At 43.5% G+C, this 22,166-nt stretch overlaps 1 protein-coding gene across 1 annotated transcript in view; it reads right to left on the bottom strand.

The window, feature by feature from the left end:
• Positions 1–4,247: 4,247 nt before the first annotated feature.
• Positions 4,248–22,166, bottom strand: part of LOC143941211 (transcription factor E3-like) — a 41,766-nt gene continuing 23,847 nt past the window's right edge. Inside the window, exons 7-9 of the mRNA XM_077463254.1 lie at positions 17,619–17,694; positions 13,818–13,965; positions 4,248–10,220 (exon numbers count right to left, since the gene is read on the bottom strand). Of these exons, the coding sequence (XP_077319380.1) occupies positions 9,846–10,220; positions 13,818–13,965; positions 17,619–17,694 (599 nt within the window). The 3' untranslated portion in view covers positions 4,248–9,845. The remainder of the gene's footprint in view (positions 10,221–13,817; positions 13,966–17,618; positions 17,695–22,166) is intronic.

The following is a 22,166-nucleotide window of genomic DNA, read 5'->3' as shown; positions in this document are numbered from 1 at the left end:
TTGGGGTGTAATTCCACATAAAACCATGACATGTGTGAGCAATATATCATTTAGTGACAACTTTGTGTCATTTTTTTTAGTTTTTTGTCATTTTTCAATCACTTGTGACAAAAAAAAAAAAATTCAATGGGCTCAACATGCCTCTCAGCAATTTCCTTGGGTTGTCTACTTTCCAAAATTGAGTCATTTTTTTGGGGGGGGGTGGTTTGTACTGCCCTGCCATTTTAGCACCTCAAGAAATAAGATAGGTAAACTAAAAGCTGCGTAAATTCCAGAAAATGTACCCTAGGTTTTAGACGCTATAACTTTTGCGCAAACCAATAAATATACGCTTATTGACATTTTTTTACATTTTTTTACCAACGACATGTGCCTGAATACATTTTGGCCAAAATGTATGACTAAAATTGAGTTTATTAAAAATATTTATAACAAAAAGTAGAAAATATAATTTTTGTTCCAAATTTTCAGCCTTTTTCCGTTTATCGCAAAAAATGAAAATCGTAGAGGAAATCAAATACCATAAAAAAAGCTATATTTGAGGGGAAAAAAGGGCACAAATTTAATTTGGGTACAGCATTGCATGACCGCACAATTACCAGTTAAAGCAGAGCAGTGCCAAACTGTAAAAAGTGTTCTGGTCATTGAGCAGCCAAATCCTCCGGGGCTGAAGTGGTTAAAAAGCGATTTAATTTAGAACCCTTTTTTAAAGAAAATTTTCTGGATATTTTTGTTGTTATTCTGTCTCTTACTGTTAAAATAATCCTACCATTAAAATTATAGACTGATCATTTCTTTGTCAGTGGGCAAATGTACAAAATCAGCAGGGGATCAAATACTTTTTTCCCTCACTGTATGGGAGTTTTTACATGTGCCCAAGCCTCATTACAGAGAATCCAAAGGGTTTTGGGAGGAGTTCTGTAGTAGTAAATGCAACTGTAGCTGGGGCAGATTCATATTTAAGGATTGTGTCCTAATAAACAAATGTGACAGGCCTGACCAAGTAACGTCTATAAGCATTTGGGGCCCAGATAAACAGATGGTCCAGGTCCCTAATCCGGAAATCTATCTGTGAGCCAGAGGAGGACTGGCTACTTCAATCTCATTTTGAATTTGTTGTCATTCAGTCGGATGACTCTTTGGATTCCAAGTTGTGCACATGGTCCACAGCTGTGCTGAGGATTCAGAGGACCCTACAAGTTTTGGGGCTCTACTGTGACCCCTTTTGAAAGGACTTTTCCTGTACATGGACAGAGTATCCACATCTGTAGCTGCTGAATTTTAGCACTTACCTGTCCACGAATCCAGCGGTGTCCTCACCCGAGACAATTTTTAAATCGTCACTTGGGTGCTGCCACCACCATCTCGGCTAATAGAAACCGACAGTGAATGCCTTGCAGCTTCACAGCCAGTTCCCTATGGCGCATGTGTGAAGTGCGCTGCGCTTTGTGAATGGCCCAGCTGCAGTGGGAAGGAGGAGGGGAGCTGAACGTCTGGCTGAGTTTGCTCAGTTCCACGGAGTTCAGCCACAAGTGGGAGCGGATACCCATCACAATCAGGTACTTGCTCCCCTCCAAAAGATGCCAAATGTGATGGCAGAGAAGTGGAGTTTTCCTTTTTGAGTGGAGCTCCGATTTTCCTCACTGCAACCCTCTCCTTTTGCTATTTGAAGAAGCGTTTTTTTTTTTGTTTTTGTTGGTTTATATGTTTTTCCTCCAGCCCACTCCCTGCCTCCATTCTACCCTAGGCAAAATTGGCATGTCATTACTTCTGTAGCCTTATGGGATGACCCTGTCATATATCCTAGGAGGTTGAAGGATTAAGGACATACAGCAGCTGACTGGAGGATCTGAAGGCGAGATGAAGAGAAGATGGCGGTGACCCAACAGGTGGCAGCAGAGTGGCGGATCCTGGCACAGGAAAACACTGGAATTGCTGGGCATGAGTATATAAATTGAAGATAACTCTACATAAAAGTAAGTGGGGATATAAAAAAAAAAAATCATGGTAGAGGTAGGGGGAAGTTCTTCTTTAAAACCAGTTAGAGACCTCCCTATAGCAGTTTTCCTCCTACAGGGCAGCCGCTGTGCCATATATATATATACGTCACCTCGCACTTTCTGGTAGCAGGCTTGAATGCATACCGCTGCCGGCTCGCTCCTGCTGCGATTTTTCACTGCAGGAGCCGATGGGAATGTACCACAGACTCGATTTCTGCCAGCACCCGCCGATCGTTAGGTACAGAGGCAGAATGGCAGATTACCATTCTGTCAGGAGGGAAGGCATGGTTCTTGTGTCTCTGCAAAGTAGGGTCATGTCTTCTCCTAGTAAAAGCACCCTCACACTGTAAAAAAAACACTTGCTAGGCACACAATTAACCCTTTCATCACCCCTGATGTTAACCCCTTCATACCCATGTCATTTGTACAGTGGCAAGGCATATTTTTAGAACTAATAACAGTATTAGTGTTACTGGTCCCCAAAAAAGTGTCAGCGTCTGATTTGCATGGGCATACCCCCCCCCTCCCAGATCCATACCAGGCCCTTTGGTGATGTCACAAGGGGCAGGTTCTCCGAGTGATGTCACAGGATCGCCATGCCCTAGGGCTGTATAAGAAATGGCAGACAGCAAAGCCGACCTAAAAGGAGGCAGCCATCATGGAGGCTTTTTTATTTTCAGTGGGTCAGCAGCGGTCGAAGAAGAAGACATCCCCAGAAGACAGCGGAGGGAGAAGACAGCACCAGAGAGGGAGAAGACAGGAAGAAGAAGACATCGGTCCCAGAGAAAGAAGACACGTTTAGAACTACGACGGGTGAAAGTCTTTGTTTTTCACAAATCCTTTATTAAAAATTGTCTTTTTTGTTTTTTTAACACTTCACTTCTTTTTTTGGGTGAATGGGTAGGGGGACAATGTACCCCATACTCATTCACGTGGGGGTGCTGGGATCCAGGGGCCCCTTTTATTAAAGGGGGCTCCCAGGTTCCCATAAGCCCTCTTCCCACAGACATCCACAACCAGCGCCCATTTTCAGACAATTCTATTATTTTACATTCAGTTGTCAGCGGGTAGCCCCACTAACAGCTGATGACTCGTGGGTTGGAAAGGATGCGGCGGCCGGCTTCCTGACCCACTCCTTAGCAACGAGCTATATACAGTGTGATTACAGTGTGTTTAAAGAGAGAAAAATCACAAAATGCATGAAAAATAAGGGTTCAAAAACACAAAATACATCCCGCATAGATGTGAACCTAGACTAATTGAGGCCGTAGCTTTGCAGCCTGCTGGAGCAAGATGCAGCACTCGCTATGTTGACTGATTACATTTGCCAGGGAACTGGCACCCTTTTCTGTTGGTCGGGGCAGCGACAGAGCAATCATTGATGACGCTGCAGGCTTCCACTGCCCGCCCACCTCCGACATCTTCCCAAGCCCTCAGCTAGGAAGAGGTTGAAGGCGTTGCGGGATTGATCTCGTGCCCTTTCCTTAATGGTGAGTGGACAGGAAGTGTGGGGCAGCTGGATGGAACGGCTTCAGTTTCATTTACAGACACCCTCCCCCACAAAGATGGAAACAGGTTTTTATTCATTTATTTAGTTTTTTTTCATTAAAGTGAATTTTTATTCTTTTCCATTCTCTTCAGTTTTGTACTCTCTCCCCGTCATGCCACACAGCTGAAAGTCCCTTTCACACAGGCTGTCAGATCAGGTCCACCTGTCAGTTTTTCTGGTGGAACCTCCAGTCTTCTCTATGGAGCAGCGGATGTCCGCTGTCACCCGCCACCATCTGATCCGACAGATGGTGGTCCTAGTTTCCATCAGTCTGGTGGATCGGATTGGATGGAAATTGCCAGGCGGTCTGCTTTCCTTTAATTTCGCCATAGAGAAGAGCGGGACTGTCCATGTCCGCTCTGCATAAGGGATCAGGCACTGACCTGTCATCCGTCTGTTAAGCGGGGATCAGTGGAGAGATTCCCCGCTGAGCAAGGGGGTCCCGCTAGCAGAGCTGCCCATGTGAAAGGGGCCTAAGGTGGCACGAGTCACTGGATTTCATATCGCTCCCTATGTTTGGTTCTAGTAGTCTTTATGTGTAAATTCAAGATTGGTTATTTTTGTCATTGAAAATAAAGCTTTGTTAGTAAAAAAAAAACCTGTCTCCTAACCTTTTTAGCTGGCTCATAGATTCCAAGCAAATTTGTCAAGCACTGACCTAAGTGCACCCCAATCACATGTAAGAGTCATGGAACAACTTGTAGAGAGTGTAAAATGTTTTATTGAAAGTACAATATTATATTTAGTAGTTTGTATTATAGAAAACACGATTCTTAATATTTATATAGAAACACAATCTCAGTGAGGAAATAGGATGAGACCTGCACCCCAATACGCTCACTGCCCTGTCTACATACCCCCCTAAAATACTCTTGCAGGCCTATTCAATAAGGCAGTGTACAGAGCAATGAAGACATGCAGAATGTTGTTAACCCTGGCAACCAATCCCTCACGGAATAGCTGATTGGTCACTGCGGGTTATTTCACTTTGCACATTTGCTTTTTACCTTTAAACACAATCTGTCATAAAGCAAATCACCTGTGTGAAAAGTCTCAGACACAAGTATTCATTCTTCAACCATAGACTTAACACTGTGATGCCAAGACTCTAAAATTGGGCACACATCCGAGGGTTGTAAACTGGAAGCTACAATCTAAGGCTTCTCACATAGGTGAAACAAGTGCTCTGTGACACATTCCTCTTCAATAGGTCCGTGGCTCTGTGTCCTAGTCTGACACGCCATTGCATTCACACTCTATATGTTTTCTACAATCTTTGCCACCATTCGCACTCTTCCACACTCACAACCGCAACTTCACAGACAATCTTGATGTCCAGCATCCCACTCCTAAGGCAATCAGTCTCGGCATCTATTGCCTAGTCTAGCCAGGGTACTATTTTTTCACAGTAAACCATTTAGCCATAATTTACAACTAAGGGTCTATGTCAGTGGGCTTTAGGCTTAAATTGGTGGCATCAGTTTGAGATGCTCCTGAGATCATTGACAGGTGCATTTGACCTACAGGTGACTTACTTGAAACAAGTCAAATGCAGCTCAGAAGGGAGTTTTGCAAACCCATCAACTTGTATGGGAATGCAAAACCCTTTTGAGGTAAATAAAAGCCCCCTAAAGTACATTGAGGGGAAATTACTAAGTCTGGAGCTTAATTAAACAAGCTGAAGAGGGAAGCTGATTGGTTACTATGCACAGCTTCTCCAGACTTAGTTTACACTTGCTGTTGGGGTGCAGTAAAAACATGTGGTTAGCTGCGTTTTTAAATCCTCTCCTTAAAACTGGAGACATATCACCTGCTCACTGTCTGTTGAACACCTCTGAAAAGCGATCCAACCGCAGTCCTTGAAGCATGTGTAAACAAACACTTAGGGTAGAAATAGTATAGGCAGAGCACAAGCTACACTGTAGCTTGTGGCTACAATTAAAGTGAACTGATTCATATGAAATTATGCATGTAAAAATTCCTGACATACTATGCTATAGAGCAATGGTTTCCGAACTGCAGCCATTTGCTTGCCTTAATCTGGCCATTGTGGGACTATTTTTCCCACTGACACCAACAATGAGGCACCATTCCTTCCACTGACACCAAACGGTGCGGCAAAATTCTAGCCACTGACACCAGCGTTGGAGCAGTATTCCTCCCCTATGACACCAACCATTGGGCACTCTTCCACTGGCACCAACAATAAGGCACCATTCCTTCCACTCTTCCACTGACACCACTGATGGAGCACTATTCCATTAACCCCTAAGTCTGAAGGAGAGTAAACTGGCCCTTGGTTTAGAAGGTTTGAGCACCCTTGTTATAGAGCAGGGGTCCTCAAAATTCCTAAACAAAGGACCAGTTTCCCATTCTTCAGATTTTAGGGGGGCCGGACTGGGGCTAGTGGAAAAAGATATTGTCCTGGCGTCAGTGGGAGTAAACATTGCATTTCCTCAGTCTCCTCTTCCCAGTGTCAAAGGGTGAGAGGTTGCAGGAGGAGTTGATCTGATTTGGGTATTTTGAACACAACCAAGAACTGCTGCGGCCACAGGATTTACATGATAATGTCATCTTTAAAATGCCATATCAGACTAGGAAGCTGCTGACCCTGGATGATGCCTGAGCAAGGATGGCTCTGAGCTTCTGGAGAGAAAATTCAGATAACTCTATTGCCGGGAGGAGAGCACTGATCTCTGAGAGAGAGATAATAAATATCACATTATGTGCACTGGTGTGCTGGAGTATTATTCATTATGAGTAGTGCCCCAATGCACCTACAGGTCTATTGTGGTGCATTGGGCAATCTATTCAAATGAATGGGCTGCCTTAATACAACACACATTACATTGCAACACAGTATGCGTCAATGCACCTCAAATGACCCAACTGGAGTGATTAGGCTCTAAGTGTTTCACGTATTCATTACTTTCACTTATCATGAAAACTATATCTGAAACTAGGTACACTTTACCTATGAATGGTAAGGAGCCCTTCATTTCACCACTTAGAGATCACTTACAGCTGCTTGCAACTGATTTTTTTTTTACAAATTTAAAGAAAACCTACAGTTGCATCCAGAGGCATAGTTCTCATTCACCAAAAACTGCCTATGCAGATTAGACGCCTCTGTAGATAAAAACAAACCGTGCAGCTTTGACCAAAGTTGAATAATGTCCTCGCTATATGTATAAGCCATTGGCATTACTCATGAAGCCTGACTGAAGAACTCCCAAAGTTCTAAGACACACCCAGCTGTTACTGTTCACATTTACCATCACAGGAATGATGCAGCCATTTCCTAAAAGCATGCAGACAATATTAATATTTGATTTGCTTATTTTTTTATACTGCTTTTCTTGCCCTGCAAGAGAGAAAGCCAGAATCTGATTGTTATAGGCAATAAACAACGTAATAATCAAATCTCACAATCTCTCTCCTTCACCTTTCATTACCTTACATACACACTCACACCCACACTCCTTTTACATTAGCAACGTAAGTGCTGTACTTGTCATACAACCCAAAACCACTCTGTAAGATAAAAGCTACAGTCTCCTAATGGGGACACTTAAAAACTCACATCACTTTGCAACTGTACACTTATTGCATGGTAAAAAGTTATATTATAGTTTTGGACAAGTTAGGAATGGGGTTAGTAACTCTGTTGGCTGACTTTGTTGTCTTGAACTTAGCTGGGGACGCTTTCCCTTATTTTCAGCCCCAGTGACAACTTTCATTGGGTCAGGAAGTGATGAAAACGTCCGACAGGGACACAGCAATAAAAAGTATTTTACTAGAGTAGTGCGCTTTAGTTCCCTTTCACACAGGTTGTCTATTAAGGTATGTCTCTAGGGTTTTCAGGCGGACCAGATTGGACCCTCCTCTCTCTTCTTTGGAGTGGCGGATGTCAGCGGACACATGTCTGCTGACACCCGCTGCCATCCGATCCGGTCCTGTCTGCCAAAAACAGACAGATGGTGGTCCTATTTCCCATCTGCCTAGAGGAGAGTGGGACTGTGTGCTATGCAGAGCAGTCACAGACCTCTCAGCAGGGATCCGCCGAGAGATCCCCCACTGAGCAGGTGGATTCCGCTTTGCGGAGGCACCCATGTGAAAGGGGCCTTGGCATAGACCTCAGTCAGCTTTTTTTGTTGTTTGTGTCCCCTTTGTATATATTACCTCACTTCCTGCAAAGAAAATGTTGTCCATGGGGCAGGAAGATAAAGGTAATCTTCCCAACCGAACCTCAGACAGCAATTAAAACCTAACAGGTGTTCTAACTCTTCTCTGCTCTCCCCCAAAAATCATTTTGATTGGGGTTAATGAACTATTTAAAAAATATAAATGGCTTGTGTTTGGTACATAAATTTCTAGATACTTGTTTTCAAAAGTGTTTATCATAATTTTGCCATGTACTATATGTGATGGATGGATATTTGTAAAGTAAATGCTAACAATCCATCAGTTTCAGCCTTTACTGAAATTCAGCTGATTATATTCATGAAAAAAGTCACAAATAAAATCAACTTTAGGAATAAATTAATGGCACATTACAATACATTTTTAGTTTGTATGAGTTTTATACGTGTCCGGGACGCATTTTTCTAAACCTCCCAGAATTCAGATTGCAGCAAACTTTGTCTGCAGAGACTGCAGAGATTTGAAATAATATTTGAAAACCTCTGCATTCTCTAGGAAAAAGCAACCAGGAGCAGACATGTCCAAGAGAAGTCTTTTTGGACCTTTTGCCAGAGCTGACAAAAGATTTGCCTCAGTATAGGAAGGCTTACCCTGTCCCCCAGGAGAGAAACCCATTCCTTATCTTTAGGATATGGCCTCCTTTACCACAGTGATCCCAAAACCCAAAGGTTTGAATGGTAAAAAGAAATTCTTGGCCTGTACTTTTGACTTTATTCTAATAGGAAGCCCACAATCCCAACCTGGCATGGTGAGAGATTTTCCACTTTTGTTGTTGAGGAAGTATGAGTTTCATTTTCAGTAATCAAGAACATATTATTCATGTGATTTGTGCTTCTCTGGAATCATCTTGGCCTTCTGCTTTACTTTTCAGTTCCCTGCAGATCGTATAAAAAAAATCACCTATCTAATAGACTGTATCTTTGTTTTTTGTATCTACCCAATTTGTTACCTCTCCACTGGGTGGCATTCTGAGTTTAAATTGGTCACTGTTTTGTATATCACATATCACTTATAACTTGCCTTGTTATGTTTTCCTCCAACTACTGGACACTGTGTTGTTTACTGCACCTTTACTTATTATAGGGTATCATGCTGATTGTCTTCAGTAGATACTATTATCTGTATTGTCTTTCTCATTCATGCTGGACCCACCTCGCAAACACCTACTAGTTACTACCAGACACTTTTTTATTTAACACATTTACACTGCTTTCTGTCTGACTCCATCTTGTGTAGCATGCACTTTGCTCATTCACCAGTCTAGGTCATTGTTTGCTACATTAAAATAACATTTGTCTCAGCATCTCATGCTATGATATGCACCCATCTTGTTCTTCTGTCTCTACTTTTAAAATGCAGAACTAAAACACTCCTTGCCTTTACAGCCAAGGAAGCTACCATCTTAGCCTCTGTTTAAACTTGAGTTGCCATTGTGCTGCACATGTAATCAGTTATGGCATCAGCCATTCAATGGCTTGACAGTTCAGTTGAGGGCACAAGTTAATGTGACAGTTATCATTCAAGGCATGCCTTGAATGTAACTGTTTTGGGTTTAGTTCTGCTTTAAGAGTTATTGATATTTCACTCTCTGGAACCATCTTGTGAACCTCACACTCTCAGCGGAGACACCATTTTGATCATCTCATCTGCTGTTGACCACAGGACACCATTATCTCTTTTTTGAGACTTAACCTTAGCCAGTGCTCATTATCCAACTCCATACTGAATCTCACACTCCAAGCTCAGTCACGCTTCACAGTAGTCCAATCACTGACCTGGGGGGTTCAATATAAACTGGCTTCTAAGTATCAAAGTTATAAGAATAGGTATTCTCTAAGTATCTGTTAATGGTTTCTCTATAAGCAGTTTCTATTTGTCCCTCCACCCTGCTTAACAGTCAAGGCCCTTGCAAAACAAGCAATGCTCATTTAGGGGTGAAATCAGGCACTCAGTTGTGTGACCAAAGTTCAGCTCTGGAAGTCAGCTGGGAACCATGAATATGTCACTCTGGTGGGGGAATTGGCGTCAGTTGTTACAGTCTTAAACGGAGGATGCTGCAGCAGTTCATTGGTTGAAGGTCACACTGTGCCTAATCAAGAATCGTCTTCCATACTAAAGCTACTGTGACGGCTGCTTGTCTTGGAGGCTCCTGGAGAGACGGAAGAGAGGAGGGGGTCAGCCCCTCCCAATGGCGACAGAGCATCGTCCATAAGTATATCTGCAATGGCAGAATCTCCAGTCAAACTCAATTCAAAACCCAGGCCATGATCAACAAAGTCACTCAGGTGATCTGAGAAGTGCAGTGTTCCAAAATCTAGGGTGGAGGGGTCCAGAGGTTGTTGTTGGGTGACCAGAGACCCAAAGGCAGACACAACTTCAGATGCAGTTGCTGTTTTGATAACATCTGTGGGGATCATAGCTGGTTGATTGCCTGGAAATCCATTTAGCTGAGCCTGCATCTCCAGTTCCTGCAAAAAAAACAGAAAGCATTCATCTAGTTAGCTAAGTTGTAAAAAGGTACCAGTCTATCACGTTCAACCACTCGCCAACTACAGCATTTTATAACTCAAGGAAAAGCAAACCAAAACCAATTAAGGCAAAAGATCCTTTCTGGACCTACAGATGACGATTAGCTAAACTGCTTGGATTAAGGAAGCGCCTTACCTTTACTTCAACATTGATTTTGCAATCACTACTTAGCGCACTAGGACATTTCACAGGTTAAAAGAGGAGCTATAGTCTCCTATATAAACATGAAAATAAACAGACACTCACCTGTCTCATGATCCAGCACTGTGCTCGCCCCAGCCATTTTCACCCTGTCTGTCTCTCTGCTTGGCGCTGGCATCTTTACTATGGGCACCTGGCTGTGACAGCTTGCGGCTTCACAGTCGGGCCCACTGTGCATGAGCGAGTGGCGCTGCATGCTGTAAATGGTCTGGCAGTCTTCCAGGACTTGTGACGTGTCCCAGAAGACTGCAGGAGAGAGAAGGGGGAAGGAGAACTTCTGCCTTCAATCGCCCTAAGTGGTCGGAGTGGAAGTGATAGCGGGACCCTATCAAAACTGAGTACCCGCTAACCCCCTCCTCCCCAAAAGCTCGATTTCACAAAGCGCAACTTCCCCTTTTGGGTGGAGCTATGCTTTACCTGCTTTTATCATATAGAGCCACTTCCTATATTCTTATGTCTATGGTAAATTTGGAAGAGCTAACTGATTATATATTGACCCAGCTTATATTTATGTATTAATGTCAAAGGAATCTTTTTCAGCAAGCATAAACACTTGAAATCGCAATCTCTCTCCAGCTAAATCTTTTTGGGTTGGCCTGTCCAGAGTAAATGCATCTATCTGGTTTTAATGGCTGTTTATAACATTGTGGTAGAGAATTTTCCTCACTTCCTATGCCTGTGACAACAGGATAAGAAATGAATGGAACAGCTGTCACACATAGGACACATGCATTCATAAAAACCCGACAGACATTTGAACCCTGCATTGCGTGACTAAAAATAATGCTTTGGTGTATTCTCTCTGCTTTTTTCCAAAATTAAATAAAAAGGAAAAAAAATTGTTAAGCTTATTCTTCGACAAAAGTTGATTGAGTATTTTAGGGCTTAAAATTTCAAGTCCTGAGCTACTAGCCAGGCCTTAAGAGTTACTTGCCACCAGTTGCCCCACCCAATCCCTACCCTGCCCCTAAACACCCCCTTGTAATTTATCCCATGACATTACACCGTTAAATGTTTTATGCAGAATTAGGTTATAAAAATAAATATTATCTACAACAACTTTAACAATAATAACAAAGCATATTTCATTGATCTGACTGTGATAAATAAAATATGATTGGCTATGATGAGCAAGGTTTGGCAGGTTAAGGTAGTATAGTGGCAGGTTTGGGTAAAATTGGGCAGTATAATAGCAGGTTTGGATAGTTTAGGGTGGTATAGTGGAGGGTTTGGGTAGTATAGGGTGGTATAGTGGCAGGTTTGGGTAGTATAGGGTGGTATAGTGGCAGGTTTGGGTAGTATAGGGTGGTATAGTGGCAGGTTTGGGTAGTAGAGGGTGGTATAGTGGCAGGTTTGGGTAGTATAGAGCGGTATAGTGGCAGGTTTTGGTAGTATAGGGTTGTAAAGTGGCAGGTTTGGGTAGTATAGGGTGGTATAGGGCCAGGTTTTGGTAGTATAGGGTGATATAGTGGCAGGTTTGGGTAGTATAGGGTGGTATAGTGGTAGGTTTGAGGAGTTTAGAGCAGTATAGTTGCAGGTTTGGATAGTAGAGACCGACATTTTTGAAAAAATAGTTTGTTATAACATTTTGTTTTCTCCTTCACTGACGGACACTGATGGGCACTGATATGCAGCACTGATGAGGAGGCACCGATATATAGAACTGATGGGCACTGATAGGTGGCACTGATATGCAGCACTGATGGGCACTGACAGGCGACACCGATGGGCACTGACAGGTAGCATTGATGGGCAGGTACTGGCAGGTATTAATGCTGGGCACTGATTGGCACTGTGATGGACACTGATAGGCACTGTGGTGGCCACTGGCAGACTTTATTATTATTTATTATTATTTTTTTATTATTGGGGCACTGATTGGCACATCTGATGGGGGCTGTGCTGATAATAAATGTGCTGATTATTAGCACAGACCCCCCTTCTCTGACAGGGAGAGCCGCTGATCGGCTCTCCCTGTCAGTGCGAACCGAGGAATGCCGTTTACCGGCACTTCCTGGTTCTCGTGATGATCAGCTGTGATTGGTCACAGCTGATCACATGGTAAGAAGCCTCTGTCAGAGGCTTCTTATTACCATCAGAGATGCGGCGTGTCAGACTGACACACAGCGCGCCCCAGTGAGCATGCGCCAGCATGTTATCCTGCTGGACGTCATATGACACCCAGTCAGGATAACAGAACCACTTCCTGGCCATCATTCTGTTATAGGCCGGCGGGAAGTGGTTAAATGAAATTAATAAAAGTTGTAATATGATACGGTTATCAGGGCATGCTTATACTTGCCACCCATAGATGAACATGCGCTTCATGGGATGTTGCCAATCGTCAGGAGTTGGATGCATCAATGAGAAAGCAGCCAATACATTTTGGCCAGTTCCAGGGAATGGGAGAGAGAACGAAGGACCATCACAAATGGTCCCAACCAGGGCTGAGGCCGGATACACCACTGCCCCATAATAGTCATTATAAAGACCATTTCATTAAGGTGTGTTCTCATGCACTCCACCTTATTAACCCTCAAGGTTATGGGCGGTGGGTCTGGTTAACTGCGTCTCATGCTCCGGGGCTGCAATGCGCTCAGGTTCTTCCCCCCGCCTACAAAAAGTATAGCTGCTGACTTTTAAAAAACAGGCACTCACCTGTCCAAAAGTCCAGTGATGCGGGCGCCCGGAGCCTCGCTCCTCTCCCCTTCCTCCATCATAGCAACTGTGGGCACCCAGCTGTGACAGCTTACGGCTTCACAGCCGGGCACGCACTGCACATGTGCGAGTCACGCTGCGCTCTGCTATTGGCCAGGCAATCTTCTGGGACCTGCTGGCAGGGAGGCGCCGTCTAGGGCGAGAGGAGGAAGGAGGAAGTGGGATAGGATGTCCCACTAAAAAGAAGGTATCCACTCCCCCCCCCCCCACAAAGAAAATTGACATGCCAAATGTGGCATTTAAGGAGGCGAGGAGTGCTTAGAGCGGAAGTTCCACTTTTGGGTGCAACTCCGCTTCAAGGATGGATGAAAGGTTTAGTGCAAAATATACAACTCAAGCAGTAAAATATTATATTTGTATATACAGAGCCCAACACTAGGCACATTGAAAATAAAGAAGGATTTGGTTCTGAAAGAGCGTCATTTCCTCCAAATGAGGGACTTTCGGGAATTACGAAAATGCTACTGAATGCTTTCTATAGCTTTTTACTGGCTTCTGCTTATTTAGCCTATATTTCTGCAGGAGATTAGTATAACAATTATGTTAGTACATTATACTAAAAAAATACTGCCTTGCCACTATACAATCCCCATAACCCTGCATGTACTGCACAGTACCTGTACACGCAGGAGCAAGCTCTGGTTCACATGCTCTAGTTTGCGCTGGCGTCCCTCTAGATCGCGCACTCGCTGCTGGTCCTTCTGCAGCTTCCTGATGTACTCAACAGATGCCTTTAAGATGGTGCCCTTATTCCAGCGCAGCTCCCTGGAAATAGAAAATATGCAAAACACATGAGGGTGGGAAAACAATAAATGAGGAAGCTGGAACAAAGAGGAAAAATTAACATTAAATCTGTTAACACCGGATGGAGCTTAGCTATGATGAGCGATGTCATGAGAAGCTGTATACTGTGTCATCACCATTATCCCCGTCACTGTTCACAGCCAATGGCAATTTCAGAATTCATTAAAGGAGAACTTTGGGATACATAAAATAAAAACCATACATACTCACCTCTATACTGCAGCATTTGTATGACACCGCAGCTGTCCCACGCCAGATCTGAGACTGAGATCAATCAGTACTCATTCTGTTGGCAGTGGTCAATCACTGCCTCCTGTTTTGCATCTCTAGTGGTCACTGGTGAGGGGGTGGTTGCAGCTGGCTTCACCTATCTGCTGCACCCCGAAAAGTGGAGACAGCCATCAATCATGCAAATGGGTGCATCCTGACATTATTGTCAAGATCCTTTCCATACTTGTGCAGCTCTGACCCGTCAGCTGATAGTGGGCAATAGCTATGATTAAGCACCAGTGAGCCCCTGTACACACGGTCGGAGATTCTGCCAACCAAATCCGTTGGATTTTGTCCATCAGATTTAGTCCAACGGATTGTGTCCGAAACTGTTGCATACACACGGTCGGACTAAGTTGTCGAAAAATCCGATCTTTCAGAAGTAGCTAGTAGCCAATAGCTTTGATGTAGGAATTTGATCTGAGCATGCGTGGCACTTGGTCCGATCAAAATTCGCTACACATGATCGGAGTATGTCCGATCAAACCAGTTGGTCGGGAAATATTTCCAACATGTTGGAAAATTGGGTCCGATGGATATTCAGACGGAATCAGTCCGATGCATACCACACACAGTCGGATTATCCGATGACACGGTCCGATAGGACACATTCCGATGGATTCTCCGACCGTGTGTACAAGGGCTGAGAGCATTGTGACAGTGTGAAATGCGTTAGCAGTTTGCAATTTTAATCTGTTTTGTATGGACTGTATCTTCAATAAAGGAAATGAGTATTTTTGGAGTGCGGCTATCTGGATCTTAATTTGCTCATATGGATTCTACATACTCAGCCATCACCCTTGGCAGGAAAGGTGTTATTCAGGTACAGATGCCTAGAGTGTGTTCTTTTCTTATAGATATAGTTTAAAGAGAAGTATGGACAAACACTTTTGTTTGGGTCAAAAAGAACAAAAGTGAATGTATTCCTAAGATCCAAAAGAAAATGTTTGTCCATACTTCTCTTTAAACTATATCTATAGTCAAGATTTTATATTCTAGTTTTGGGTGAAGTAGAGAGGATATAACCAGCGTCAGGTTTTTATTTCGGTCTGTGTTACTGATGGAAAGATTCACCCTCTCTATTTGTCCTGGTGACCAATGCAGCCAGGATAAGATGTAATAGGAAATCTCTACAGCTGTCACTGGAAAAAGAAGAGTTAAGGTGGTTGTTAAGCCACTGTTGTGTGCTCTTCATACAATCCTCTGTTTGATAATGTCGGGGGCTCAGTGTATGTGCTTTATTTAAAAAATGACAATTTGTACCTTATTTCAGAACACTACTTGGCGCTCACGTGTTTGCCTGCCTCTCTCCTCTCTCGATCTGACAGCTACAGCGGGAGGGTCTGATAATCCCCCGCTGATTTCAGTCAGGAGGAGAGAGACAGGTGGTCACGTCAGCGCCCAGCGGTGCTCTGAAATAAGGTACAAATCTGCATTTTTTTTATAAAGCACATACACTGAGCACCTAACATTATCAAACAGAGAGGATTTTATAAAAATTAGAAAGTAATTTTAGCAGCAGGAGGGGAAGGGCAGGCACTGTCACTAGCTGACAGGCAGGGAGGGGAGGGAGAGGAGGACAGAGGAGAGCTGTGGATGACGGAGGCACATACTAACCACAGTGTCAGGGCTCAGCAGCCATGATAAACCGGTGAGGGCACAGCCAGGCAGGATGAGCCAGGTATTTTATGTGAAAGTTTACCTGAAAGTTACAGCGTCTACAAACTAGAGCTGCACGATTCTGGCTAAAATGAGAATCGATATTTTTTTGCTTAGAATAAAGATCACGATTCTCATGGCGTAACATCCTCTTTCACATTATACAAAACAAAATTGGGCTAACCACTTTACTGTTTCGTTTTTTTAATTCATTAAAGTGTATTTTGTCCCAAAAAATTGCATTTGACAGACCTCTGCGCAAATACAGTGTGACCTCGTCAGGAGGTACGTTTAGGAGCATTCTAATTGGTCAGCACTGTCACATGGGTGGCACCAACCAATCAGAACCTGTGTAGCCCATCCTTTTCACCATAGGCAAAGATGGGAGAAAGCCATGGGGATTTCAAATTCCAGGACTGGTACGATCTGTCAGTGCGGGGGATCGCCGGACTCCAGGTTAGTGGGACGGGACGGGGGGATGGGGAGTGGGTTTAGTGTAAATTCAATTTATGGGTTTTCTGTAAGAGTGAATTTACACTTTAAGTTGTTAAACTGACCTAATTTACAGACTGAAGTTCATGCCTTTGATCTAAAAGAACTGAAGATAAAATGTTTCTCTTCATCTCTGCCTAAGCCATGTTATGATGAAACGTTTGTCAGCTGTCAGAAGTGGGCAGAGAGCTCTCTGCACTTGCTACATAGAATCGGGAAAAAGCTATTTTAATGTCGTGAGGAGAGTTGAATCACAATGTCGAATTTTTAAGGATTAATGGTGCGGCTCTACTACAAACTATGATATATACTGTTTTTTTTTTATATACTAGTAACTTATAACTGAACTGTGCTAGTATGGCAGGCATCCTGACACTTTGTGGGAACTGGCCACTGACATCTCCAGTGACACTAATACAGTGATCAGTGCTAATAATATACACTGGCACTGTACTAATGACACTGGCTGGGAAGGGTTTAACATCTGGGGAAACTAAGGGGTTAAATGTGTTCCTAACTATGTGTAAAGGGTTTACTGTGTGGTTTATTTTTACTAAGGGCCGGTTCACACTGCAGGCGCGGCGAGGCGTCTCCGACTTGCCTCGCCGCGACCTGCGGCGACCTCAGCGGCGACTTGCAGATGACTTCTGTATAGAAGTCAATGCAAGTCGCCCCCGAAGTCGCCCAGAAGTAGTACAGGAACCTTTTTTCTGAGTCGGAGTGACTCGAGTCGCTCCTCTCAGAACGGTTCCATTGTACAGAACGGGGGCGACTTGCGGGAGCGAGGCGAGTCGTGTCGCCTCGCATCGCCCGCTGTGTGAACCGGCCCTAAGGGATGCAGGGAAACAAAAACCGGCATGTTGCTGCTGTCAGAATAAAGCTTTGTGTTGTTTACATACACAAATCTCTTTCCTGTCACTTGCTCCGACAATCGGAGGGTCCCTGCCATAAATCATTGGTTGGAAACCGGTGATGGGCATGTGCTGGAGCCAGTGACAGCACAGCTGGGTAGGCACGCGCGTGACTCCTACCCGGATATGTAAAGTAACAAACATATATAGGATTCTGCGCAGCTGGTCCGCCCTGCAGCAGTAAAACTATAGTGCACGGTTGGCATGTGGTTAAATAAAGTATGGAATAAAAAAAAAATATTTAAGATCTGGTAATCAGAGGCTGTCAGTGATCATACTTACGGGTCACTGGATTTTGGGATGAGGGTCCCAAGCTCTTTAATCCTGTCATTGATATTAAATCTTCGCCTGCGTTCAACTGCAGAAAAACAGATAGGGTAAGATATCTTCTGTACTAAAAACAATAAAACAAAACAAAAGGGTGCAACCAAAAAAACCAATGCTTTGCAGTGTGATTTGTGTCAATACAATATGAATGGGAACAAATCACACTGTAAAGAATAGCATGTGATTTGAACAGGAACAAGGTGCAATTCCTGTCCGAATTGCATGTGATTTCCACCATCACTCCTGTGGGTGTGTATATGTATAGAAAGGGATTAAATAGCCATCTAGTGGGCAGTTTAACATTTTTTAGAACTCACAGTACATAGAGCCTGCATGCACAGGCCGCTGGAAGTGCTCACAGGGCTGGAGGAGATGTAGAGGCAGTCTGACCCCAAGATGATATCACTTCCGCCCTATACACACTGGGTCCAGAAACTTCTCCCCCAGCCCTGTGAGCACCTCCAACGGCCCTGATTTGCTACTATCAGCTGACCGGGACACCTATGTAGATTATTTTACATGTGACCAGATGTCCTGCAAGTTCTATAAAAATGTAAACTGCCCACTAGATGGCGCTTTTCACTTTTTATACAAACACAGGAGCAGTGGGGAAAATCGCGGGATTCAGAGACAAGAATCACACTGCATTCCTGTTCAAATCGCATACTATTCTTTGCAGTGCAATTTGATATATTTTTTTTCTATTGACGCAAATCGCAAAGCATCGGTACTCAGTTTTGGCGAGTACTTGACCGAAAGTATCAGTACTCGCTGATAAAGAACCGGTATCGGTGCAACCTTAGTTTTAACCTATCCAGGTTGCATGCAAAGATAAAAATAAATAAAAATAAAAAGTATTGGCTTCATATACCTTTTACGTCCCGAGTCACATGGGATGCGGGAACCAGCACGATTCCAATGTGAGTTCCCGTATCACACGTCGCCTGCCAGCGGTTCACACTGTCAATTCAAAGTTAATGACACCCCCAGATCGGTTCGCAGACCGCAGTGCGAACTGCCAAATGATGCAGGAATCATATCGCATAGGTGGGAACACCCATGCGATTCAATTCCAGTGTGGACCAAAAAAAAGGGTCCTGCACACTTTTGGCGTGAATGCGATGCGAATTCAGCCATACAATCTCTATGGCTGAATTTGCATCCCACAGACTTTGCACGTGATTCGCACCTCACCACTGTGCAGATCACATGCAATGTCTAACATCACCCAAGTGTGAACCTAGCCTTAAGGAAATTATGAAGGTACTATTCTCAACCTCTAATGAATATACTAGTTGCCTGGCGATAGTTTCTACCTTCTGGCTCCACCAAACAAAGTAGATGCAGATATGGATCACTGGTGTTGCACATATTTCACACGTGTTTCACTACTTGCATGCTTGTTGCTGGTCAGTGACAGAGAAGTTAGCATTGCCAGAAGGGTAGCAATGTCTGCATGCATATTCTATTCATCACACTATGATTTCCCTTTAAATGGCATCTAACATAGAGCAACAGGCTGCACAGGAGCATTAGATAAAATGTTGGACATCTAGTTTTTTGTGCATGTTTCTGACTTTTTCAGTCCTCTTTATCTTTTGCTTCCCCATAGATGTATGTGCTGGAGCATGTAAAAACTATTTTTGTGGTGAAGTAACTAAAAACAGACGTTTCCAAGCACTAGCAACACCCAGACTGGCCTGACTTGCTCTGTCAGCATTCCTGTGGCTTAAAGAAGGCAGCTGAAAGCCTAGGGGCTGCAGTCCACCCACACGTGTTCAGCGCAGGCTCACTGCAACCATCAAGTTTCATAACACGATGCTCTATTGTCTCCCAATTCGATTTCTTTCTTATACAGTTCTCCCAAGGTGAACCGATGTTTATCAGCGCAACCAGACAGTGCCACACAACCAGAAAGCTGGCCTTTAGGCTTAAAGAGGTTGTGAACCCTATAAAAAAAAAACTGTAGGACAAAGGCATAATGAGCTAGTATGCATCGCATACTAGCTCATTATGAAAAACTTACCTTAGAACAAAGCTCTATCAGCAGCGCCCAAACACCGCTGAGATGGCTGATATTTTCCCCAGAGTTTTTTTCTGGGTTCACAGGCTTCCGGCGCTGTGATTGGCCAGAGCTACAATGACATCACTCCCAAGCACGTGCGCGGGAGCCACCGGTCACGGCACAGGGTCCTGAAGAAATGGCACAGAGTGCGTGTGCCGATGACAGTGGCGTATATAGTAACTATCTCCTAAATGGTATTATAGGCTTACCTGTAGGTACAATTAAAAAGGAAGACGTTACTTCCTCTTTAAAGGAAGCATGCACTGGGGTTGATTTACTAAAGGCAAATAGACTGTTCACTTTGCAAAGTGCATTTGCACTCTGTAAGAGCAGTTGCTCCAGAGCTTAGTAAATTACTTACATAGTAGGTGAGGTTGAAAAAAGACACACGTCCATCAAGTCCAACCTATGTGTGTGATTATATGTCAGTATTACATTGTATATCATGTATGTTGTGTGATTATATGTCAGTATTACATTGTATATCCTGTATGTTGTGTGATTATATGTCAGTATTACATTGTATATCCTGTATGTTGTGTGATTATATGTCAGTATTACATTGTATATCCTGTATCTTGTGGTCGTTCAGGTGATTATCTAATTCTAAAATATTTGAAACTATTGATGCTCCCTGCTGAGACCACCGCCTGTGGAAGGGAATTCCACATCCTTTCCACTCTTATGCCGCGTACACACAATTGGAGTTCTCGTTGGAAAAAGCTCTGATGGTTTTCTTGTCAGAAATCCCGGAATTTCCGCTCAAACTGTCTCGCCTACACACGGTCACAGCAAATTCCGACCGCCAAGAACGGGGTGACATACAACACGTACGACGGGACTAGAACAAGGAGGTGCAATAACTAGTAGCCAATAGCTTCTATCTCGTAGTTGAATCTGAGCATGCGTATGTTTTTGCGTGTCGGAATTGCATAGACACGATCAGAATTTTCGATAGAACGTTTTTCCATCGGGAAAATTGAGAACATGCTATCAAATTTTTTGCTGGTGGGAATTCGGTCAACTAAATTCCGATGGAGCGCGCACGCGGTTGCATTTTCTGATGAAAAGCTCTCATCTGTCTTTTGCTGGCCAAAATTCCGATCGTGTGTATGCGGCATAACAGTAAAGAACCCTCTATGTAGTTTAAGGTTAAACCTCTTTTCTTTTAATTTTAATGAGTGGCCACAAGTCTTATTAAAGTCCCTTCCGCGGAAAAGTTTTATCCTTATTGTGGGGTCACCAGTCCAGTATTTATATATTGTGGGGTCACCAGTCCGGTATTTATATATTGTGGGGTCACCAGTCCGGTATTTATATAATGAAATCATATCCCCTCTCAGGTGTCTCTTCTCCAGAGAGAATAGGTTCAGAGCTCACAACCTTTCCTCATACCTAATATCCTCCAGACCCTTTATCAGCTTTGTTTCCCTTCTTTGTAGTCGCCCCATTTCCAGTACATCCTTCCTGAGGACTGGTGCCCAGAACTGGACAGTATACTCCAGGTGCGGCCGGACCAGAGTCTTGTAGAGGGGAGAATTATTGTTTTATCTCTGGAGTTGATCCCTTTTTAATGCCAATATTCTGTTTGCTTTGTTAGCAGCAGCTTGGCATTGCTGAGCCCATCATCTACTAGGACCCCCAGGTCCTCCTCCATCCTAGATCTCCCCAGAGGTTCCCCTCCCCCCAATGTAAAGATCCATCCATTCCATCATCCAATCATGTGCAAGCAAAAATGCTGTTTTTTTAATTTTCCTTGCACATGATTGGGTATTCTTTGCAAAGTGAAGCTTTACTTCATTTGCTAAGCTCTGGAGTAGCCGTTCTACTGAATTTTTGCAAAGTACAGTGTGTATTTGCTTTTTGTAAATCAACCCCATTGTGTTTACTTTATTTATTATGTTGAGGACTGAAAAAAAATAAAAATAAAGGCTCAAAAAGCCTATTTTAAGTTTTGATCAGATAAATATGAAACATTACACAATATTTTATTTTTACAATTTTCCAGCCAGGAGGTGGAACTCTGGGGTACTTTCCACATTTACCAGGCTAATCTTAAAGTGGAACTAAATTTGCTTTTTATGTCAGAAGAGATGTGTGTATGTCTCTTCTATCATAGATATTTCTACCTGTCTGTCAGAACTTTTTTTTCTGTAAATGTACACTGAGCTGCGCATGTGCAGTCCGGTGTACAGCCTTGGCATGATTTTGCTTTGGGATGCGGTGACTCCTGTACCCATGGTCATCTGGACGCGGCCAATCAAGGGGCTGAAGGCTCTGATTCTGGAGAAGTTGGAAACACTGGCGATAGAGGGAACGCCGAAGTTGCAGCACTGGAAAAGATCTTTGTTGGGAAGTCTGCCACAGTGTGCAAATATGCTTTGCAAACTTGCATATTACGGCAAAAAGCTTCTGAAGGCCCAAAATTTAGCATTTGG

The sequence above is a fragment of the Lithobates pipiens genome, unplaced genomic scaffold, assembly GCF_037356315.1.
Source record: "Lithobates pipiens isolate NorthernLeopardFrog02 unplaced genomic scaffold, aLitPip1_a1.2 Scaffold_3, whole genome shotgun sequence".
Classification (NCBI taxonomy): domain Eukaryota; kingdom Metazoa; phylum Chordata; class Amphibia; order Anura; family Ranidae; genus Lithobates; species Lithobates pipiens.
The sequence above is the reverse complement of the archived record's forward strand: the minus strand, read 5'-3'. Positions and strand labels throughout refer to the sequence as shown.